This window comes from Microcaecilia unicolor, chromosome 2 (genome assembly GCF_901765095.1).
Source record: "Microcaecilia unicolor chromosome 2, aMicUni1.1, whole genome shotgun sequence".
Lineage (NCBI taxonomy): Eukaryota > Metazoa > Chordata > Amphibia > Gymnophiona > Siphonopidae > Microcaecilia > Microcaecilia unicolor.
The window spans coordinates 453,823,085-453,839,050 of NC_044032.1; the positions used below are offsets into that span (position 1 = coordinate 453,823,085).

The 15,966-nt window shown below is 45.9% G+C and overlaps 1 protein-coding gene across 1 annotated transcript in view; it reads left to right on the top strand.

Moving 5' to 3' along the window:
- The window catches only part of RAB11FIP5 (RAB11 family interacting protein 5), a 293,008-nt gene that overhangs the window by 149,891 nt on the left and 127,151 nt on the right, over positions 1-15,966 (top strand). Inside the window, exon 2 of the mRNA XM_030190956.1 lies at positions 5,164-5,621. Coding sequence (XP_030046816.1) covers positions 5,164-5,621 — 458 coding nt within the window. The remainder of the gene's footprint in view (positions 1-5,163; positions 5,622-15,966) is intronic.

The window sequence follows — 15,966 nt, forward strand, 5'->3', positions numbered from 1 at the left end:
GTATGCAGTACACTTTCGCCAGGATGGGCATGTACGTTTGAGAAAAATATTGACTGGTTAAGATGGAACCAACACTACCTTAGGAAAGAACTTAGGTTACATACGGAGGACTGCTCTGGTGTGATGAAACTTTATAAATGGTGGGTGAGCTACCATGGCCTGGAACTAACTGACTCTGCAAGCTGAAGTGACTTCTACCAGAAACACAACTTTCCAGGTCAAATACTTCAGATGCGTCAGATTGACAGGAATTCAGAGTCTCAAAGGGAGGTTTCATCAGCTGGGTGAGGACTATGTTGAGATCCCATGACACTGGGAGGTTTCGTGTGGGTTTTTATCAGCAACAAACCTCTGTACAGAGATAGACTGACCTTACACGGTGATAAGCACCAATTGCACTGAGATGAACCCTTAAAGAGTTGGTTTTCAAACCAACCTCAGAGAGGTATAGGAGGTATTCAAGCAGTTTTTGTGTAGGGAAAGAGAAGAGGTTTAAGGCCTTGCCATTACACCAGACGGCAAATGTCTTCCAGATAAGAGTAACACCTTTTAGTGAAATATTTCCTGGAAAGTGGAATCTTTTAGTGGAATCTTTCCTGGAAGCCAGCAAGATAAAGGAGATGCCCTCAGGGAATCCCAGGGGTTCGAGTTCTACGCTCTCAACATCCACGCCGTGAGGGCCAGGAATTGGAGATTGGGATGCAGAAGGGAACCCTCGTTCTGCGTGATGAGGGTTAGAAAACAGTCTAATTTCCACAGATCTTTGGATGACAACTCAAGAAAGAGGGAACCAGATCTGCAGGAGCGATCAGAATCATAGTGCCCTGATCTTGCCAGCATTTCAGCAAAGTCTTCTCTATGAGAGGTATGGGAGGATAGCATACAGAAGACCCTCCCCCCCAGTGTAGGAGAAAAATATCTGCCATGTGACCCGAGCCTAGAGCAAAACTAAGGGACTTTGTTGTTGAGATGAATGGCAAAAAGATCCATTGAGGGGATGCACCACTCTTGGAAGATGTTCAGGTATACGCTTCAAGGCCGATTGGCACCTTTCAACCCAGGCAGGGGAGGGGCAGAGTAGATCCTTCAAGCAGGGGTCTTTTTGATACCCTTAGCAAGTTGGGTCCTTAAGTCCTTTCAACGGGACCACAGCCACTCAGCCTACCCAATGAGGGTGTGCCGGGTCCCTCGTTTCTGGTGGGAGGCAGGCTGTCTATTTCACAACTAGTGGGTCCGCATCACCTCAGATCAGTGGGTTCTGGAGATAGTACTCCATAGAGTTTGCTGTTTGGTTTCAGATGCCTTCGTGACATCTCCCTGTGGCTCAGCTCTAAAGCACCAGGCTGTTATCCTTCAGCATCTCTGTGAAATGGGAGTGGTGGAACCAGTTCCGCTGGTGAAGTACAGCCTGGCCTGGTTCACCAAAGTGATAGTGGTGTTGGCTGCACATCTCCAGCCTCAGGGAGTTCAGGTTCTCCTATACCTGGATGGCTGGTTGATTCAAGAGGATTCAGTGGCACAGAGCACCTGGTTAAGCCAGGAGGCATACTGGTCCATCAACTGCCTGGAGAACAGGGAGTTATACAGAAGCTTTAGCTACCCTTGGAAGGAGAAAGCAGTCTGATTTCAGATAACACCATAGTGTTGATGTTCTTAAACAAGCAGAATGGAACCAGGATTCTGTCAGTGGCCCTAGAGGCGGTGAGTCTGTCAGTGGGGAGAGATGCATCTGCAGTTTCTCTCAGCAGTCCATATTGCAAGCAATGACAATATGCAAGCAGATTCTGTCGCTGTCTTCTGAATCCGTGAGAATGGGAGCTGGAGCTTTAGACTTTCCAGTTCATTATGGACCGCTGGGGGCTGCCTCAGTCTGACGGTGACATCTAGAGCTAATACGTGACATCTAGAGCTAATACAAGGACTGAACGCCTTTTCAGTTTCCAGAGAGACCTGACCTCTCAGAGGGTAGATGCCCTGATACAGCTTTGAACGTTAACGGAGCCTCTCTATTTCTTTCCTCTATAGCCTCTCATTGAAAGCTTGTTGCTTGAGATTGTACATCATCCTCATCTGGTCTTGCTGGTAGCATCAGATTGGCCTCACAGACCTTGGTATGCGGATCCTCCAGCGTCTGCTGGTGGAGGACCCACTTCTGCTGCCCAAGGTTTAGGGTCTGCTCCAGCAAAGACCAGTAGAGATGGAAGATCCAGATCCCTTTTGGCTTAGGTGACAGAGAAGGGTTTTCCCCTGCAGTAGCTTCAACCTTTGCTCCAGGATGTGCTCTACATCCCTGGCATATGTCAGGATCTGGTGTATGTGTGTGTGTGTGTGCCCTGGTGCAGGAAACAGTCCCTCTCTTCCTGGAGGGCTCAGGTTCACAATATTCTGGGTGCCTGCAACAGGGACTGGCCTTGAGCCCCCTGAGGGTCCAGGTGGCTGCATTTTCCAGCTTTCAGGGAAGGGTGAAGGGCATCTCTGGCTTTGCATATAGGATAGCTTGGTTTTTGAAGGGGGGGTGCATCCTGCGTTTCCCCCCACTGTCCTTTCTTTCCTTCTTGAGACCTCAATCTCTGGTCCTCCGGGTGCTGTCCATCAAGAATCTTACCCTTAAGATGGCATTTCTGGTGGCTATCACCTCTGCTAGGAGGGTTTCAGAATTGGAGGACCTGTCTTTCGGGATCCCTAATTCTTCTTCTCAGAAGATTCCGTGTTCTTGTGCATGGTACCATCCTTTCCTTACCAAGGTGATATCTCCATTACATGTGGATCAGCAGGTTTGTTTGCCCTTCTTTGTGGAGCATGGATTATTGCTGGAGGATTGGAGACTTCACAAGCTAGATGTCTGGAGGACACTGCTGAAGTACCTCAAGGAGATGAACAAGTTTCATCTCAGACCACCTCGAAAGGGCCAAGCAACTTCGAAGGCCTCCATTGCAAGGTGGATTAAGGTGGTTATTGAGTAGACTTATGTTGGCAAGAATCGTCCAGTGCCTCAGAGGCTCTAAGCCCACTCTACTAGGGCTCATGCTGCTTCTTGAGTGGAAGCCTGGGTGGTATCTCCTGAGGAGATCTATGAGGTGGCACTTTGGTTGTCACTTCATTCCTTTGCTAAGCACTACTGATTGGACATGCTGGCCAGAGCCCACTTGGACTTTGGCAAAGCCGCCATTCAGAACAGTGGCACTGACTTTTACCAGACTTTTCGTTTCTGTAGTCAGCGACACTGTGCTGAAGTCCCGCCCTTGGAAAACCTCGACCCGGTGTTCTGGGTGTGCTCTGTGCTTCCCTGTCAGTGCTTAAAAAAAAATTTGCGATTGGCAGTTATACGGATTCCTGTGATATGGCTATATCCTGATATACGCAGGGTAGCAACTACCAGTCTGTTGTATTTTGCTCGTTTTATTATCATTGCAGCTGCAGTGGTGGGTGCGGCACGGGTACATTACAAAGGGACCTTTTGCTGCTTGGGCAGATGCATACTGGATTGTTCCAGGAAGCACCTTAGCTTATGCTGGTGATGTCACTGGCAGAATTCAGTTTTCTCTAACTCCACCTGCTGGTAGGAAGAGAACACCAATTGGTTCAGAACAGTGTTGCTAAAAAGAAATTTAGATGTAATTTCTCCTTTTCCAATACCTAAGTTGTACTGTGCTTACCTTTGTGTTTTTCTGCACTTATATGCTAATGGATATTGGAACTAAGCCCTTCAGTTGCAGAGTACAGGAGAACCTGGAGATGGCTAGGAGACAAATAATTCCTTTTCAGGCTATTCTTTCACCAGTACTTGTATTCAGTTTGTTAGGCCATCAGTGCTGTAGGAGATCTGACCACCTAAACTACAGAGTAGCTTGCTTTTGTTTTATTTATTTTTTTGCCATTTTCTTAGACCACCTGTTTACAGCCAACTCATTTACTGTAGAACACACATCTTGGATGTTTTGGAAGACATGAAAATTGCAGCAGGAACAAGGAAGAAGGGAGGTAGGAGAAATAAAAGAATGAAAAAAAGTAATGGGGGGGGGGGGGGGGGGAGGCATGGGTGTCAAGGGAGTGGAAGAAAGCCAGGTCTGAGGAGAGGGGGAAAGGCAATGCAGGCAACAGAAGTAATAACACAAAGCAGTTATAGAAAACACAGGAATAATGCAGAAATAAAATCAGAATAAAATGTGAAACAAACAGAAGTTTTTGTACATCCAAGGAGTGGAAGACAGGAGAGATACATAGTGTGAAACAGATGGAGATCAGGGCGCTTTCAGAGAGATGTTGAATAAAAGGTTAAAAATAGTTCTCAAATAGTTTTACATTTAGTAAAAAGTCCGATTTATAAGAATGAAGAAGCAGGCGTGAGGTTTGGGTGAAACTGCTGCTGCTGTTCAGTACCGTGAGCATGTAAATTGGTTTGTGACTACTTCAGTTGACATGAGGCGGACAGGCATTTGTCTAAATGCCCAGGCAACTGTTTTAACATTTGCCTGCCCAGCAGATGAATTTCTTGTTCTGTGCTCGGTTCTCTAATAAAAACACCTCTCATTGGGACAGTAAGTGTTGAAGACTATGCAGTTGTGAAGAAGGGGCCAGGGGCACATTTCTTATACTGTTCAATACAAGGTGTAAACCTGTACACAATCCCATTTTCAGAGTGAACTTCCTATCATGGTACAGGGACCTTGTTTCAATTTTTATAGCTCATACTGCAGAGGCAAGGTTGGGGGAAAATGATTTCCTGTTAACATATATGTAGTAAGGGAAAACAAGGGGAAGGATTCAAGCACCAAAAGGAAAAATAAGTGATGTGGCTTCTTGTATTATCTGTAAAGTTTTAGAGTGAAATATGTGTTGTAGATCATATTTACAGCTCTAACTCAAGACAATTAACATTTTTCAGGTTTGGGTTCTGCCTCAAAGAGCAAACAATTTTAAGTTGTACCTGCGATATCAGGAGATGTGATGTTGAGCAAGACACTAAGAAATGTCAGTTGAAAAAGTGAGAGTTGAACCCTGGTTGCCCTGGTTTACAGCCCATTTCTCGAACCACTAGGCTGCTGCTCTGCTCCAACCAAATATATTTATGCATGGAGTAAATGTCCTTTAGTTTGCCTCTATGTACTAAAAATAAATTGTGAATGCTTGGACTTAGTTGTACATTTCTTTTTTCTTTTTCAGGTGGTACAGACTCCATTCAAAGCCAGGTCAGAAGGAGAAAGAAAGGGGTGAGATTCAGGTGTCCATTCAGTTCACCTGCAACAACATGACAGCCAGTATGTTTGATCTGTCTATGAAGGACAAGCACAGGACCCCATTTGGGAAGCTGAAAGACAAAATGAAAAGCAAAAAGAAGTATGATATGGAGTCTGCCTCTGCCATCGTTCCTAGCAGCGTGGGCAGACTCAACAGTGACGAGGAGGATCAAGGAGAGAGGAAGTCCAAATCTAAAGGTTTCTTCCTTAAGGAAAAGCTCCGCAAGTCATCCCTGAACAGCTCCAACACCTCGCTAGGCTCAGAGAGTGCCTTCCTGTCAGGCAGCAGCAGCACCAACAACAATGCCGGTATCCCTATCGTACTTCCAGAGGTAACGAAAAAACCTTCGCAGAGAAACAGTAGCCTGTCATCATACAACTTTGGTAAGGCACAATGATTTATTGTTAGCAGTAGTAACAAAAAAAAGTAATTAAAGGAAATTAGAATTTTGGACCTAGGAGTAGGCCATGTAATCACATAGCATTTAATAGCCTGCTGTAATTCAGGTATTTGATTCTGTGCAAGATTAATTGGATGGCTATCACTTTTGCTTTGTAGACCACCAAATTAAGGAGCTTGTCATTTTTAACCGCAATAGTGTATTGCAACCCACTGAAACTCTCCAGTGCTTAATTTCAGGAGAAACGGTCCGCTCACTTCGTTTCAGACTCCAGAGCAGCGGGAGTGTTATGCTGCAACCCCTCTTTCCAGGCAGTCTTCAGGGAAAGGAGGGGGAGGGGTTGGACTTTGGAGCAGAGTAGAAAATAGTCTGGTACCTAGGCCACTCCCTCTTTTTCTGTTACTCCTACTCCTGCCCTGCTGCCCTCCCCACCCCTGCTTGCAGAATTCCACTTCCATTCTATCTGCAAGTGAAGCCATGCTTTGCGTTATATCCCAGGAGACGGCGGTATTGTCGTAACCAGTGTGCTTCCTCCAGAGTACAAGTTATTGTTAGCTGTAGCCAGGTATTTTACCACATTTCCCAGTGATCCCTGCTGCTTGGACTGTGTTGAGACTTCACTATTTTTTGTGTTTTTCCCGTATATCCAGTGATTCTGTGGGTCACATGACCCAGGTCTTGGAGAGACCCCCCCCTCCTCCAAAACACAGTAACTGTTGAGAATGTATTTATATATATTTGAAGCCCCTCCAAAATTGATTTCTTTGAGTAAATCCCCGTGATATAATTCTGATCCAAAACTAATAGAGTACTATGTTCTTGCGTAACATATTTCCCATTTATCATGAGATACTATGTTTTTAGGACTTTTGCTGCTGGCTTGAAAATGTATCCAAATGTTAAATGGCTTCCATATTAAGAAATACACAGTAGTTGCCGGACATCTGGCAAGTTTAACTTAAGTTACATAGAGGCATATTTTCAAAGCACTTAGCCTTCCAAAGTTCCATAGAAACCTATGGAACTTTGGAAGGCTAAGTGCTTTGAAAATATGCCTCATAGTAACATAGTAGATGACGGCAGAAAAAGACCTGCACAGTCCATCCAGTCTGCCCAAGAAATGTTCCACTTTTTTGTGTATACCTTACCTTGATTTGTACCTGTCTTTTTCAGGGCACAGACCGTAGAAGTCTGCCCAGCACTATCCCCGCCTCCCACCACCGGCTCTGGCACAGACCGTATAAGTCTGCCCAGCACTATCCCCGCCTCCCAACCACCAGCTGAATTACTGAATTCAGATTACTGAATCACAGAATTACTGTGCTCTGGCTTTTCAGGACAGTATAGGACATCAACCTCATTAAGATGGTGTAGAAACATTATACGGGGGGGGGGGGGGGGTATCATTTCTCTTGCTTTAGGATCATGTTCTGTGATCAGTCTCATGGTTCTGTGGTCCTGCCTAGGGGCACCAACATCTTAAATTCAGCCCTGAAGGGTTATGAAATGATATGGAAATTCCCCCTCTACATCAATAAAATGTTTTCTTGCCTTATCTTTCAATACAGGCCTACACACAAAAAGACACAATAAGGTGACACAGCTCGTCTGCCCAAGCCTATGTAAATACAGAGCTAGATGTTTCTTCTTATAGCTCCCGTACATTACAAAGCCAGAATGTCTTGGACCCAGCAGAATTGGAGTTGTTGACAGTGGTTTTCCGCCAGATCAAGTGGAAATGGGGCATGCTGGCCATGGACCTTTTGGCGATGTTTGAATGCCAGAGTGACCCGGGGGTTTTTTCAGCAGAAGGTGGAAGTCCGCTCCGAGGGTTTGGATGCCTTTCTACAACCCTGGCCAGCAGAGGAGTTTCTCTGTGTTTCTCCCCATGGTGTTTGTTAGGGAGGGGCCTCCACAGGGTCAACTGCTACCAGGGATGGATCATTCTGGTGACTCCAAACTGGCCTTATTGGCTGTGGTTTGCAGACTGTATTTGTCTGCTGGTGGGCGTGCCTCTTCTTTCTTTTTCTCCCGGGCTTCTCCATCAGGGTCTGGTTCAAATGGAAGAGCCCTCCCACTTTAGTCTTATGGCCTGGCTCTTGAGCGATTGTGATTGAAAGAAAAGGGTTATTCGAACACGGTCATTACGACTCTTCATGTTCATAGCGGTCCACTTCTGTGGTGTATGTGCAGGTGTGGCACACCTTTGAAGTGTGGTGATTGAGCAGGGAGTGGTCAGCATCCTTACTGCAGCTGTTGGCTTTTTTGCAGGATGGGCTGCAGAAGAGCCTTGCCTATAATTCCCTCTGGGTTCAGGCCACGGCTCTTACCTGTTAACGGGGGGGGGGGGGGGGGGGGGGCTGTCAGGTTCCCCTATAGAGTTTCATCCAGATGTCATACGTTTCTTGAAAGGAGTTAATCACCTTCAAGCCTCTGTTGCACCAGCAGTGTCTGGATTGGAACCTTAACCAGGTTTATTTATTTTATTTTTATTTCCTGAACTCGATGTAGCTCAAAATAGGGCCAATACTGGTAGCTAAGTGGTTTACAACAGATGAAAAAATTAACAATGAGATGGTGGGTGGGGCATGGACGAGAGGACAGGAAATACAAGGGAAGAGAGCAGGGCCTCGGCAGGAGGGAATGATAATGGACACAAGGAACAGTATAAGAGATTATGTGGGGAGAGCCTCAAAAACTGAGGACAGAAAGGTCTTCAACTGGGCTTTGAATTCTTAGAGAGAAGGCGCAACCTAAGCTGAGGGGGGCAGAGAATTCCAAAGCTTGGGGCTGAGATAACTAAAAGCAGTCTCTCAAATGAAGGAGAGATGAAGACCAGAAGAGGCAGGGATGTAGAGAAGGTTATCAGAGGAGGAGCAAAGAGTATAAGCAGGCGAATAGGGAATCAGCATTCTGTTCAGTTAAGCGGAACAAGAACGATTTTTGATGACCAGGAGGAGGAGTTAAAGTGGAGGCGGAAAGAAACCGGGAGCCAATGCTCAGAGTGGAAAAGCAGACTGACGCAGTCAAAATGATGAGCATGGTTGGTGAGTTTGACTGAGGTAGAAGATGAGTTGGAGACATTAAATGTAATAGAGAAGTAAACCAGCAGTAGTCAATTTGAGAGATGACTAAGGCTTGAATGAGTGAGCGGATAGAATGAGAAGACAAAGGATGAACAGCATGGATTCAGTGGAGGGCAAAGAAAGAGGAGTGCATAACAGTGTACCTGAATGTAACTCACCTTGAGCTACTACTGAAAAAAGGATTGAGCAAAATCTAAATAAATAATCGATTTGGTGTTTAAAGGTCAAATATTACACCTAAGATCTTGGTGGAAGAGCTGAAGGTGATGGGTCTGTTAAGTAAGGTTGCTGGGGGCAGTGGAGAGGATGTTGATGTAAAGGTGATGGCTTCACATTTAGAGGGGTTAAGGAAAAGGCCATTTTCTTTAAGCCAGGTAGAGGTGGCACTTGGGCAAGAGTTCAAGGGGGAAGATTGGGAAGAGAGATCAGAGATGCAGCAGAGGACTTGAATCTTGTTGGCATAGCAGAAAGGGAATCAACCTTGTTCTTGGATGATAGCCATAAGGGGGGGAGTATTGAATAGCTTAGGGGACATCTGAAAGAATGAGAAGCACTGGGGTGCGAGAGTTGGAGTGGACCAGTTGAAAGGAATGGTTGGAAAGGTAACTAGTAAACCATGATAGGACTGTATCCGAGATTCCAGTAGAGAGGAGACTGCGAAGAAGGAGGGAATGGTTGACTAGGTCAAAGGCAGAGGAGCGGTCTAAAGAAACAATTATGACAGAAGAACGTAGAAGAGTGTTGATCCACAGCAACTCGAATGGTATTGTGGAGAGCCAGAAGAAGGGGTTCAGTGTTATGGCTGACTCGAAAGCCAGCATGGAATGGATGAAGGACGTTTGACAGTTCCTCGAAGGATTCAAGCTGGACGAGAACAAGTTTATTGAGGAGTTTAGCAAAGAAGGGGAGATTCGAGACAGGACAAAAGTTAGAGGGGAGAGCAGGGTCCAGCTGGGGTTTCTTAAGAGGAGGGGTGACAAGAGTGTACTTCCAGGGGGCGGGAACTGTACGGCGCACTCCATTTGAGCCATTGCAACAGGCCTCGGAGAAGGATCTCTCTCTGAAAGCTGTCTTCCTGGTAGCTATGGCATTAGCCCATCGGGTCTTGGAACTGCAAGCGTTGTCTTGTAGGAACCCTTTTCTGCACTTTGCTGAGTCAGATGTCACAATTTGCACAGTTCTTTCCTTTTTGCCAAAGATCGTAGGGTCTTCCTTCGCTATCTGGTGGTCACTAATGACTTTAGTCGTTCGGATCATATGTTTGTGCTCCTTTAGGGTCCAAATCGTAGCCATGCAACTTCAAAGGCAACCATTATGCGGTAGATTAAAGAGACATTGACATCAGCACATATTCTGGCGAGTCAGCGTTCGCTGGTGTCTCTGCAAGCACTTTCCTCTCGAGCGTTGGCACACATTGTATGCGGAGGATCGCAATTCCTCTCTGGACGAGATCCGTTGAGCACCTACTGGGCTTCTTTGTGCACTTTTTCCAAACATTACCAGTTGGATGTGGCTGCGCAGGCAGATTCAAGGTTTGGCGCATTTGTGATTTCAGTGGGATTGGCAGCTTCCCCCCACCCCCTATTTAGGGACTACTTTACTATATCTCACCAGTTTCTGGATTTATCTGCTACTCATGCTGAGGAAGGAAAAATTGTCTTACCTGATCATTTTCTTTCCTTTAGTAGCAGCAGATGAATCCAGGATCCCACCCTTGTGCCACTGGGTCAGTTTGTGGGCTGATGTGGGTCTCTGTTGTAGGTGATGGTGTCTTTGGAGATGCATGCCTTCCTTGAATGTTTGGCTGTGAGGAAGTTTTCCATATATACTTATCTTTTCCTTCTGCTTTGATGCGAGGAATACTGACTGACTAAGGAGCTGGCCATCCTAGAACACTGAGTTCAGTTCAGTGATCTCTTTCCACCTGTTGGTAGATGGACACAACCCACCAGTTTCTGGGTTCATCTGCTGCTACTAAAGGAAAGAAAATTATCAGGTAAGACATCATTTTTCCTTCAGCCTAGTTCACTACTCCACAGAACCCAGAATGAGAATATCAGGAAGTTAGTGTATGTTGGTTGTTGGTAATAATATGACACTTCTGTCCCATACTTACTATAAAAGTTCAGTGTGGCTCACTAAAGAATGAACTGGGTCAACTCCAGGAAGTTACATATAATTCAGTTCATATAAAATCCCCTTTCCATGGTTCAGTGCAGTTTATAACAATTAGGTTACATTAGTTAGAGCATTGCATTGGGAAGACAGCAGAAGATAATAAGAGGAGGTAGAGATCTGGTCACAAGGATATAAAGCGTAGTCCTAGAGGTTACATATTTTGCAAAGTTAGATCAGGAGACCATTTTTGGGGAGAGGGTTTTAGCTTCTTCCTAAAACTAAGGTGGTAGTTCTGATGGCAATGGTCAGGGAGTTCCATAGGGAAGTTCCGTCCACAGGGAAAAGCAAGTTGAAGGTCTTCTGGGATAGAAATCCCTTGTGAGACTGAGAGGAAAGGAATAGCTGGGCTTTTAGTCTCTTGGATTCGGCCATGATGATATATTAATCAAAAGATCAGATGTGAAGTCATATAAAATCTGAAAAACAATACAAGCGGCTTTGAACCCGATTCTTGCAGTTACAGGGAGCCAGTGTAATTTGACCTGATATGGTGGTAATAGACAATCATTAAAAAAAAAAATTAAAATAATCACAAAGACTCTCCTAAACAAAAAAAGTTGTCAACATTTTTCAAAAGATCATATAATTTGATTGCCTTCTCAAGTCAGTAGGTAAATCATTCTAATGATTGGCAGCTAGATAAGCCAGTGTACTTGAAAAAAATCTGTTTGTAAACAACCTGTTTTGAGTCCGGGTATTGTAAAAGTTAAAAACATCTGGCTCCAGGTAAGATGTTTTTTATAAGATACTTGTATCAGAGCTGTCATATACTCCAGTGTTTCGCCGTACACAATTCTAAAAACAAGGCAGCAAAGTTTAAATACCACCCACTCCTTCACTGGCAACCAATATAGCCGTAGCAATAATGGAGAAGTTCTGACAACTGAAACCTTCAATATTAGTCATATGGTGGTATTTAATAGTGTCTGAAGCTTTTTAAAAACAGTACCCTTCCAGCCTAGATAGATATTACAGTAATTGATATGCGATAATACAGTGGTCTGCACAATTGATCTGAACATTTCAAAAAGTAAAATTTGGTCTTATCTGACATAATTTCCATAACACAATAAACACCTTATAGCTACTGCATTCACCTGTTATCAAAGATTATGCCCAAAATTTTAAGAGACGAGTCCAATGGGAAATTAATATGATCAATGCATATATTTTCCTAATCACCCATATTAAATTTGCTACCAAACACTATAAACTTTGTTTTATCCTTATTAATTTTAGTCTAAAAGTATCTGCCCATCCTAATTATTTCAGTTGCCTTAGATGCACTAGGGACTACATTTATCAATTGACCTTTGAAAGAAATAGACAGTTATATCATCTGCATATATTATAAGAGTTGTGTAAAAAGCTGGCACATCTGTGGTATGGCTATCATGATTATATTTAGAGGCTCTTGCTCTCATACAAGGTTTTCTCTGGTTTAAAATGTGGAGTTTTTTTTTAATGCTACCCATTAGATCTGGTTTAACAAATGAGCAGTATGAGCTATTACATAGGATTTCCAAGGGAGCGGCATGGAGAGTAGATGGCATAGATTGGCAGACTGGATAGGCTGTATGGTCTTTATCTGCCTAGATTTTTCTGTGTTTCTATTATGTGAAGTTTATCTAATGTAGTCAAAGCACAGCAGAAAACAAATTTGGGTTAGGGAAATATCTTAAACCATTACACATAATCTTATTTGCCTTGCCCCCTCGCTTAAAAAAAAAATTTAAATAAAGGCATGCCTGATCTCGTAGCCAGCTTGACTCATGTGATTCTGAAGCTGAGACTCTTGAGCTGATCTTAAGCTCTGCAGATCCAGTTTGATTTTAGGTTTTAAACATCAACCTCATCTATATAATCACCTTTGAATGATTTTTATCTTGGTGAAGTAAAAACATCCTACATAGATGCCCAGTTCAGCCATTGGGGTAGTTCTCAGTAAACGTTCTCCTTCCCTATGCAATTGATGAATGCGAGTATAAGGAGAAAGATATTGGGAACCTACCATCAGCTTAAAAGCTTAACCTTGGCATTCACCCCTAGTCCTTGAGGGCCACCAACCAGGTTATAATGCAAATATTAGGCATGTGAATCAATCATTCATATTCATTAGCGATTTCCTTGTCATCAAGCAGATGAAGCCATTACATATGGGTTGTGTCCATCAGCCAGCAGGGGGAGATAGAGAGCACTCAACGTTTCACAGTGCCTCATGGCCAGCTAGCTCCACTGCCTCTTCAGTATTCTCTATCTCCCCAAGCAGGGTGGCTGCAGCTTCTTCGAGCTCCATCAAAAATCTGCCTGGGGGTGGCTCCTGGCTTGCCAGTTGTTAGCCGGGGTGTTAGAGGCTATAGCAGCTTCACTTTGAAGGCACATAGGTCAGACCTTTCCCTGCCTTACCCATGCCCCCGTGGATGTGGACATATTAGTTTGCTTTTCCCTGTCCTTTCCCACTCAGTGGATGCAGGCACATTGGTTCGCCTTTCCCTGCCTTTCCCACTTATCTGACCCTCGAGTGTTTTTATTTACCTCTTTTGCCTCTGTTTTCCTCACAGCGTTAAAAATAAATAAATAAATAAAGTCACGTCGCGCTTTAGCGCAGCGATCTTGGAAAAGAGGTTTTTTTCTTGAGATTCTTCTGCAGGACCGGAGCTGTGATACTCGGTCTAGTGAGGTAAGTGTGTTTTCTGACTCCTCCGGGGTGGGCCCGCGATCGGGACGTTTTTGGTGCGAACTGCCATTTTTGAATTTTACCGCCGTTTTCGGCGATGGCTGCGGAGACTGTAAAGCGCTGTTCTAAATGTGGCAAGCGCAAATCAGCAGCGGGGCTCTGTAATTCATGCTGTACAGACGGTAGAGCCGGCCCGAGCATGGCGAACGGTGATCTTTTGCGCTTTGAGCTGGCAGTGGATGCCATTTTGGATTTTCCTACATGGCGCAGCCTCCGTTGCGACGGAGAGCCCTGAATCCGGGGGGGGGGGGGGGTCCTCCGAGTGAGGCTAATAATAGAGCTGATAGCCCTGGGCAGGATCCGGGCGGTCAGGGAGCGGTTTTCTCCCCTGATTTTGTTTTAAAGCTGCATAGGGCGTACATGCTTAAATGAGCTCTTCCACAGGGATCTTCGGACCCTCTGCCTGCCCCCCCGGTGGATCCTGGCCTTTTGGAGTTGGCTTTGCCTGTTTCTTATCCTCCTGATAAACGCAGAAGGGCTAATTCCCCTTCTGAGTGTGGCGCCCCCCCTTTCCCCCCCATGGTCGGGCTATGAGGATTCTGAGGGGTCTGGCAGAACTTCTTGGGCTGAGGAGCCAGAGTCGGGTGCAGAATTGCCACAGGACCTTGATGATCCGTCTGCGGTGAGGATTTTCCACCGCGAGGAGCTGCCAGCGCTTATTTCAGATGCCTTACAAGCCCTCTCGATTGAAGATCCTGGGAGTGGCACAGCCTCCTCTGTTAATCCAAGGATGGCTAGTACCAGAAAGCCTGCTCGAGCCTTTCCTTTGCATGACTCCATCCAAGAGCTTATTTCGGCTCAATGGGCTGACCCTGAGGGACCTTTGAAGGTTGCCAGGGCTATGGGGCAATTATACCCTCTTTGCAATGCCTAAAGTGGATGCCCTGGTCACGGCTGTGACAAAGAGAACTACCCTCCCTGTTGAAGGAGGTGTTGCCCTGAAGGATATTCAAGACTTCAGGCTTGATTCAGCTCTGAAGCGGTCATTTGATTTGGCAGGTCTCACTGTTCGGTCGTCTGCATGCAGTTGTTATGCTGCTAGAGCCTGCCTGGCTTGGTTACAGCAGGCAGTGGAACAGCCCGGTGATGGAGCGGAGACCTTATCTGAAGTGGCTCCGCGGATGGAGTCGGCCTTGTCCTTTTTGGCTGCCGCCCTTTATGATTTTGTCAGAGCTTCGGCTAAACAAATGGCTGTATCAGTGGCGGCTCGCTGCACTCTTTGGCTACAACATTGGGCGGCGGACATGGCCTCTAAGCAAAGGTTGGTGAAGTTGCCCTTTCAAGGCCTCCTGTTTGGTGAGGAACTGGAAAACATTGTTAAAGGCCTGGGGGATTCCAGACCTCAGCGCTTGCCCGAAGATAGGCCGAAGCCTTCCTCTAAGGGTCAGGCGGCCTGCTCCTCTTACAGACCTCGCTTCCGTGAAGCTAGAAGGTACCGCCCGGGGCGTGCTGCTGGGTTCACTTCACGTGCCCGCTTTCAGCAGAGAAACTCCTTTCGCTCAGACAAACGTTCCGCAGCTGCCAGTTCAAGGCCTGGTGTTCAGGGGCGACCCTCTCAATGATGGTGCGCCGGTCCCCTCCTCGTTTCCTGTCATCGGAGGAAGACTTTCCCTCTTTTTCGAGGAGTGGGCCAAAATCTCCGCAGATCAGTGGGTCTTGGACCTGATCAGAGACAGATACCGAATAGAATTCGATGCCCCCGGTGAGAGACGTGTTTGTGGAGTCCCGATGCGGTTCTGCCCCCAAACAGGCGGCAGTAGAGGAGACTTTGCACAGTCTGTGCCAGATAGGGGCTGTGACCCCGGTGCCTCCCGCCGAACAAGGTCTAGGCCGCTACTCCATTTACTTTGTGGTGCCGCAAAAAAGCGGATCTTTTCGCCCGATCCTGGACTTAAGAGCTAAACAAGTCGTTAAGAGTGCGGCATTTTCACATGGAAACCCTGCACTCTGTCATTGTGGCTGTACAGCAAGGAGAGTTTTTCACGTCTCTGGACCTGAAAGAAGCTTACTTGCACATACCAATTTGGCCCCCGCACCAGAAGTTTCTGCGGTTTGCGGTGTTGGGAAGACATTTCCAGTTTCGGGCCTTGCCTTTTGGCCTCGCCACAGCTCCCCGAACCTTCTCCAAGGTAATTGTGGTAGTAGCTGCCTTTCTCAGGCGAGGGTATCCGGGTTCTCCCGTACCTAGACAACTGGCTCATCGGAACAGACTCAGAAAAAGAGAGTCATCTTGCTACAGCCAGAGTGGTTTCAGTCCTTCAATCTCTGGGCTGGGTCATCAATATAGCCAAATGTTACCTGACCCCCTCACAGTCTCTAGAATATTT